General features: G+C 57.2%; 1 protein-coding gene across 1 annotated transcript in view; it reads left to right on the forward strand.

The window, feature by feature from the left end:
- Positions 1–3,543: 3,543 nt before the first annotated feature.
- Positions 3,544–8,578, forward strand: part of DNAJC27 (DnaJ heat shock protein family (Hsp40) member C27) — a 15,993-nt gene continuing 10,958 nt past the window's right edge. Inside the window, exon 1 of the mRNA XM_018566826.1 lies at positions 3,544–3,654. Coding sequence (XP_018422328.1) covers positions 3,568–3,654 — 87 coding nt within the window. The 5' untranslated portion in view covers positions 3,544–3,567. The remainder of the gene's footprint in view (positions 3,655–8,578) is intronic.

Below are 8,578 nucleotides of genomic sequence, written 5' to 3' on the forward strand. Positions count from 1 at the left end.
CGGCCGGCCGTGTAATTACAGCGGCCGGCCGGGAAGCTGCTCGTCGGGCTCCGCCGTCCGCCGTCACAGACGAGTGGATTTTTCAAGCCCTGACAATGCCGCTTTACATTTTTACATTGAATCGGCTGTCGTAAGGTCCCACGCTTGCTGGGGACCTCATGGCAACCTGGGAACAACACGGCGCCTGTTTACAGCACAGAAAGTATCAATAATTGGTATCGGCGAGTATTGAGGAAAAGTATCAGTAATTGGTATCGGCGAGTACTTGAGGAAAAGTATCAGTAATTGGTACACGACGCACGGCTGTTTTAGTGTTCTGAAGCACGGGCGGAATCCACGCAATCTGCCTGGCGCGACTGGGGTGCCACTGGAAAATAATGGCACCCACAGCGCGATCGGTGCACACCTGGGCGACGTGCACGATTGCTGCGTGGTTGGGTGCCGCCTAGGTGTGCACTGGCCCCCGGCATCACCTCACAATCGCTTTAGAATCACCTCAGCATTGACTCACAATCGCTCGAGGCTAGGTTCACACCTGGGCGAACTCCTGATCGCGCAGCAATCGTGCACAAAAGCGGATCGCGCGGCTAAAAAAGCCATGCGTCGTGTGTTGCAAACAAAGGTACTTGTACCTTAGGCTACGTTCACACCTCAGCGACACCCAGGACACGCAATCGTGTGCTGGTGTACACAGCGGTGGACGCGCAGCCCCATTGATTTCAATGGAGTGACATCCGCATGGCAATTGCTACAAAAAAAGGCACAAGTACCTTTTTTTGCGACACACAGTTTTTTTCGTGTTTAATTGCACGGGTGGAATCGCGGTGGGGTGCCATCAGTAAATAATGGCACCTACAGCGCGATCGGCTGCGGTGGGCGACTCCTTGAGCGCGATAGCAATCCTTGCGGTTTTGTGAACGATTGCCGCACGTGCAGGAGTCGCCCAGGTGTGCCCCCAGCCTTTAGCATCGCCTCACGCCTGGTTCACATCTGCGAGTTCCCAGGATGCGTGTCCTGGGAATGCGCTTGCATGCCGTGTGTGCTGCACGGCCCCATTCATTTCAACAGGGTCATAACCGCACGGCAAAAAGGCTCCTGTACCTTTTTGTGCGATGCACGGGGCGCATTTATTTTCTGCCACGCTTGTGTGCGTTTGCACATGGGGAAGCACAGCGGAAAAAAGCACGCATTTGAGGTGCCATTAGAAATAAATGACACACGCGCATTTCGCGCTTGTGAGCAACTCCACGAACGCACAGCAATCATGCACGGAAACGCGTGAAAATTGCAGTTTAGATGTGCACCCGGCCCCAGCATCACCTCAGGCCAGGTTCCCACTTGGGCAATCCGTGACAGCGTGGCAATCGTGTATGAAACTGCGCAATCACAAAATCGCACACCACCGCTGATTGCGCTGGCGGTGCCATTCTTTTGCAATGGCACCCAAGTCGCGCCAGGCAGATTGCCCGCCGTGATTCTGCTCGTGCAATCGCGCACGATCGAGGGTGCGAAAATAGGTACAAGTACAGGAACGCATGCTCCTGGGACACGCATCAGGGGATCGCCCAAGTGTGCACCTGGCCTCAGAATCACCCCAGGAATACCTCAGCATCACCCCAGGATCACCTCATACTTCATCACCTCATACATCATCACCTCATACATCATCACCTCATACTTCATCACCTCATACTTCATCACCTCATACTTCATCACCTCATCATCATCACCTCAGCATCCTCCAGACAACTCCCGCCTCACTTTGACAACTTGTCTGCAGCCAGGTGCATTGGATGTTGCTAGGATACGACGCCGAGCCCAGCCTCGCCCCTCCTACAGCTTGCCAGGCAATAACGTACTGCGGGAGTTGGAGTGGGTGTGTCTATGGAAATCATATGTGTGTCAAATCAGGCTCCTCCCCCATGTTGCTAGCCTCTTTTTTTGTTGCTAGGTAGTGACGTCATGCGTCTCCGCCCCCTTGTTCGGTGACATGGCGGAGGACGGTGGGAGAAGAGGGGGAGATCGGGCCGGTTGAGGGGAGCCCTTACACCGGTGAGAGCACCGACTATGCCGCAGCCCTATACCGTCATACAGCTCATTCTGTGCTATGATTTACCTATATTAGGGTTGCTATACGTCTGTCGGGGACAGTCCCCGTTTTCAGGGGTCTGAACCCATAAAACGAGCGTGCCCGTGCATGTCCTGGCCCGAGACATTCCCTGGTCCGCGTGTGTCATGACTGAAATTCACCTCATATTCACTGGCAGTATCTGTGTGTGTACAGAGCTGAGGAGAGTTCCCCTGAGCTCACCTTTGGCTCTGATGGGAGTGTCACATGACACAGGTGAGGGGATGACGTCACCACGAACCCCGTACTCGATGCGTTACCCACTGTGACCCCCGTGCCCCATGCATTACCTACTGTGACCCCCGTGCTCCATGCGTTACCTACTGTGACCCCGTGCTCCATGCGTTACCTACTGTGACCCCCGTGCTCCATGCGTTACCTACTGTGACCCCCGTGCTCCATGCGTTACCTACTGTGACCCCCGTGCTCCATGCGTTACCTACTGTGACCCCCGTGCTCCATGCGTTACCGACTGTGACCCCCGTGCTCCATGCATTACCGACTGTGACCCCCATACTCCTCGTTACCTACTAACGTCCCCCGTGCTCCATGCGTTACCTGCTGATGTCCCCTGTGCTCCATGCGTTACCTACTGACGACCCTGTGCTCCATGCGTTACCTACTGACGACCCTGTGCTCCATGCGTTACCTACTGTGACCCCCGTGCTCCATGCTTTACCTACTGTGACCCCAGTGTTCCATGCGTTACCTACTGTGACCCCGTGCTCCATGCATTACCTACTGATGTCCCCTGTTCTCCATGCGTTACCTACTGTGACCCCTGTGCTCCATGCGTTACCTACTTATGTCCTCTGTGCTCCATGCGTTACTGATGACCCCCGTACTCCGTGTTACCTCCTGTGACCCCAGTACTCCATGTGTTACCTACTGATGTCCCCTGTGCTCCATGCGTTACCTACTGATGTCCCCTGTGCTCCATGCGTTACCTACTGATGTCCCCTGTGCTCCATGCGTTACCTACTGTGACCCCCGTGCTCCATGCGTTACCTACTGTGACCCCCGTGCTCCATGCATTACCTACTGTGACCCCCGTGCTCCATGCGTTACCTATTGATGTCCCCTGTGCTCCATGCGTTACTGTGACCCCTGTGCTCCATGCGTTACCTACTTATGTCCCCTGTGCTCCATGCGTTACCTACTGTGACCCCCATGCTCCATGCGTTACTGTGACCCCTGTGCTCCATGCGTTACCTACTTATGTCCCCTTTGCTCCATGCGTTACCTACTGTGACCCCCATGCGTTACCTACTGATGTCCCCTGTGCTCCATGCGTTACCTACTTATGACCCCCGTGCTCCATGCGTTACCTACTCATGACACAGCCGTGATGTATGTTCTGTGCAGGTGTGTAGAATTCCTCTGCCGTCTGAGCCTCTCGCCCCGCGCACATCGGCTGCGCCTCCAATCCTGAACACAACATGGAGGCCAACCTGCAGAAGCGGAAGGAGACCCGCAAGGCGCTGCGGATTAAAGTCGCCAGCATGGGCAACGCAGAAGTGGGCAAGGTAGGAGCGGAGGCGGGGCTATGCATCAATGTATGAGTGGGCGGACTGATGGGAGGAGTTATGCAAATATCAATATGCCTTGATGGGCGGGTGTCAGTCTGGAGGAGTGGGCGTTCCTAGGCAGGCTGTAATTGCATTGGTAACGCCCACATGTGAAGCTGAGCTTCAGTGATTGGAAGAACGAACAATGAATGAAAGGGGCGGGGCCAGGCAAAGTTAGACAAGGGAGGAAAGGATAGATGATGCTGGATGTCTCATCTCACTGGCAATAATAGTGGGCGGTCCTGACACTACGAGAGGTGGGGCTGCGGAGGGTCACATGACAGTGGATTCGGGTAAGTAAATGTGGTGAGGTCCCAGGACGGATTGTTGTTCCCCAGATTTAAATAGCTACTCCAGTACACTGCTGCCGGGGTAAGGGACCCTGTAATTGCCCCATGGGTTTTGGGCAGCTAGTGGAATCAGGCTGCCGTCCTTGAGCACCTCCTACACTCCCACCGGCCGTCCTCGAGCACCCCCTACACTCCCGGCTGTCCTTGAGTACCTCCCACACACCCACCGGCCGTCCTCGAGCACCCCCTACACTCCCGGCTGTCCTTGAGTACCTCCCACACACCCACCGGCCGTCCTCGAGCACCCCCTACACTCCCGGCTGTCCTTGAGTACCTCCCACACACCCACCGGCCGTCCTCGAGCACCCCCTACACTCCCGGCTGTCCTTGAGTACCTCCCACACACCCACCGGCCGTCCTCGAGCACCCCCTACACTCCCGGCTGTCCTTGAGTACCTCCCACACACCCACCGGCCGTCCTCGAGCACCCCCTACACTCCCGGCTGTCCTTGAGTACCTCCCACACACCCACCGGCCGTCCTCGAGCACCCCCTACACTCCCGGCTGTCCTTGAGTACCTCCCACACACCCACCGGCCGTCCTCGAGCACCCCCTACACTCCCGGCTGTCCTTGAGTACCTCCCACACACCCACCGGCCGTCCTCGAGCACCCCCTACACTCCCGGCTGTCCTTGAGTACCTCCCACACACCCACCGGCCGTCCTCGAGCACCCCCTACACTCCCGGCTGTCCTTGAGTACCTCCCACACACCCACCGGCCGTCCTCGAGCACCCCCTACACTCCCGGCTGTCCTTGAGTACCTCCCACACACCCACCGGCCGTCCTCGAGCACCCCCTACACTCCCGGCTGTCCTTGAGTACCTCCCACACACCCACCGGCCGTCCTCGAGCACCCCCTACACTCCCGGCTGTCCTTGAGTACCTCCCACACACCCACCGGCCGTCCTCGAGCACCCCCTACACTCCCGGCTGTCCTTGAGTACCTCCCACACACCCACCGGCCGTCCTCGAGCACCCCCTACACTCCCGGCTGTCCTTGAGTACCTCCCACACACCCACCGGCCGTCCTCGAGCACCCCCTACACTCCCGGCTGTCCTTGAGTACCTCCCACACACCCACCGGCCGTCCTCGAGCACCCCCTACACTCCCGGCTGTCCTTGAGTACCTCCCACACACCCACCGGCCGTCCTCGAGCACCCCCTACACTCCCGGCTGTCCTTGAGTACCTCCCACACACCCACCGGCCGTCCTCGAGCACCCCCTACACTCCCGGCTGTCCTTGAGTACCTCCCACACACCCACCGGCCGTCCTCGAGCACCCCCTACACTCCCGGCTGTCCTTGAGTACCTCCCACACACCCACCGGCCGTCCTCGAGCACCCCCTACACTCCCGGCTGTCCTTGAGTACCTCCCACACACCCACCGGCCGTCCTCGAGCACCCCCTACACTCCCGGCTGTCCTTGAGTACCTCCCACACACCCACCGGCCGTCCTCGAGCACCCCCTACACTCCCGGCTGTCCTTGAGTACCTCCCACACACCCACCGGCCGTCCTCGAGCACCCCCTACACTCCCGGCTGTCCTTGAGTACCTCCCACACACCCACCGGCCGTCCTCGAGCACCCCCTACACTCCCGGCTGTCCTTGAGTACCTCCCACACACCCACCGGCCGTCCTCGAGCACCCCCTACACTCCCGGCTGTCCTTGAGTACCTCCCACACACCCACCGGCCGTCCTCGAGCACCCCCTACACTCCCGGCTGTCCTTGAGTACCTCCCACACACCCACCGGCCGTCCTCGAGCACCCCCTACACTCCCGGCTGTCCTTGAGTACCTCCCACACACCCACCGGCCGTCCTCGAGCACCCCCTACACTCCCGGCTGTCCTTGAGTACCTCCCACACACCCACCGGCCGTCCTCGAGCACCCCCTACACTCCCGGCTGTCCTTGAGTACCTCCCACACACCCACCGGCCGTCCTCGAGCACCCCCTACACTCCCGGCTGTCCTTGAGTACCTCCCACACACCCACCGGCCGTCCTCGAGCACCCCCTACACTCCCGGCTGTCCTTGAGTACCTCCCACACACCCACCGGCCGTCCTCGAGCACCCCCTACACTCCCGGCTGTCCTTGAGTACCTCCCACACACCCACCGGCCGTCCTCGAGCACCCCCTACACTCCCGGCTGTCCTTGAGTACCTCCCACACACCCACCGGCCGTCCTCGAGCACCCCCTACACTCCCGGCTGTCCTTGAGTACCTCCCACACACCCACCGGCCGTCCTCGAGCACCCCCTACACTCCCGGCTGTCCTTGAGTACCTCCCACACACCCACCGGCCGTCCTTGAGCACCCCCTACACTCCCACCGGCCGTCCTTGAGCACCTCCCGCACACCCGCCGGCCGTCCTTGAGCACCCCCTACACTCCCACACTGTGCAAAGCTAGACAATTGCTGTTTACATACCATTCCTACCACTAGATGGAGCTGAGGAGCATAAATTCCTCTTCTCCTACTGAACGTCTTATCCTGGTATGTGATTACAGCCTGGAATCTGGTGGGGGGAGGAGTCAGGTATTCCGTCTCCCTTCACGTACCCAGTCTGTGTTATTGAATAGTCTGCGGCCTCTGTGTACACCGACTTGTCCAGACACATCCACCGAAACGCCGCCGTGCATGTCACTGAAACCTCTGCGTCCCCCTCACACAGGAAGTGTCTGTGTTCTGGAGGCCCGTTACTGGGATTATTATTTGCAGGGATTGAAAAATGCGCTAGTCTGCGACGAGAGGACGCCGGAGCCGGACGAGTAGCTTGCCGGCCGGCCGGGAGCTTTACATTCAAGCCATCCAGCGTCTCTAGAGACGCCCGATCGCTTGTATTCGGTGTGGTTTTAGGCCCCATTCACACTTGGCGATTCGCATTTTGAGCGACATCACGCAAATGCTTGCATTGAATCGCGGCAAAATCCGCTCCAAAAAGGGTCCTGCTGTAGCGACACACGACCCGCGACAGCAGGACCCTTTGCCCCATTGCAAAGCATTGAAGAGCGATATCGCGGGAATTACCGCGCGATAAATCGCTCAATGTGAACGGGGCCTTACCCCCCGTCACTGCCTTTGCCGGTCCCGGGATCAGCTGTGCCCGGTGCCGCCGGGACCGGCAACGGCTGCTCTGGGACAGGAGTTCAGTACACGATCCCCCTCTGATCTCCTCTCCGGTCCCCAAATGCAGGAAGTGATGCATATTACATCACTTCCTGCATTCAGCTGTCATTCCCAGGCTACAGAACCTGCTGAAGCAGATCTCAGCTTCATCAGCTTCTCTGGGGGTCCCTAGGTGACACTAGGGATCTTGGAGACCCCTGATAATCTCCATAAAGAGGACCTGTCATGTAAATTGGCTATCAGCTTCTCTGGGGCTCCCTAGGTGACATTAGGGGTCTTGGAGACCCCTGATGTCTCCATAAAGAGGACCTGTCATGTAAATTGGCTATCAGCTTCTCTGGGGCTCCCTAGGTGACATTAGGGGTCTTGGAGACCCCTGATGTCTCCATAAAGAGGACCTGTCATGTAAATTGGCTATCAGCTTCTCTGGGGCTCCCTAGGTGACATTAGGGGTCTTGGAGACCCCTGATGTCTCCATAAAGAGGACCTGTCATGTAAATTGGCTATCAGCTTCTCTGGGGCTCCCTAGGTGACATTAGGGGTCTTGGAGACCCCTGATGTCTCCATAAAGAGGACCTGTCATGTAAATTGGCTATCAGCTTCTCTGGGGCTCCCTAGGTGACATTAGGGGTCTTGGAGACCCCTGATGTCTCCATAAAGAGGACCTGTCATGTAAATTGGTTATCACAAAGCTTCTTAGCCCTCCATGTGATAATAATAAAGTTAAGTATAAAAAAATAAAGATAAAGAAGCATAAAAAAAAACTCCGACCCCCACATACACACACAAACATGCATCGGGTGCGCCTACGTGCGAGAACGATGATTGTGCCGCACATGTTACATATCACCGCAAACGTCGGAATGAGAGCAATAATTCTCGGGTCACTGATAACACTAAACTCATGAGCGCTAAAAGCGTTTTAAAGTGTCGCCTATGGCCAATTTTCGGTGTGGGTCATTCTTTGCGATTTTTGCGAGCACGCATAATTTATTCGGCTCCTCGGCCCTCTAGCGTCCGGCTCCTCGGCCCTCTAGCGTCCGGCTCCTCGGCCCTCCAGCATCCGCGTCCCACTCCAGGCTGATCCATCTGAGATATCGGCTCTGTGCTGCTGGGTGAACGATCCGCTCCTCTATGTACTAATTATGTCTTTGCAGTTTAGCTGGAATGGCATCCACACTGCGCAGACTTCTCACCATTTACTGAAATGTGTTTTGTTCATCATCTGCGTTATATATAAAGTTACGGATGTTTTATCTGCATGATTTAAAGGCAGCCTCCCTCCCACGCCGCTCCCAGCGCTTTCATCCGAAGGCTATACATTCCCTATTACAGGGAAACCATGATGGTAACTATATTCAGCCAATGTGTCAGAGTCTAGTGAAAGAATACTGTTGCTGT

The sequence above is a fragment of the Nanorana parkeri genome, unplaced genomic scaffold, assembly GCF_000935625.1.
Source record: "Nanorana parkeri isolate BGI_ZX_2015 unplaced genomic scaffold, ASM93562v1 scaffold980, whole genome shotgun sequence".
Classification (NCBI taxonomy): domain Eukaryota; kingdom Metazoa; phylum Chordata; class Amphibia; order Anura; family Dicroglossidae; genus Nanorana; species Nanorana parkeri.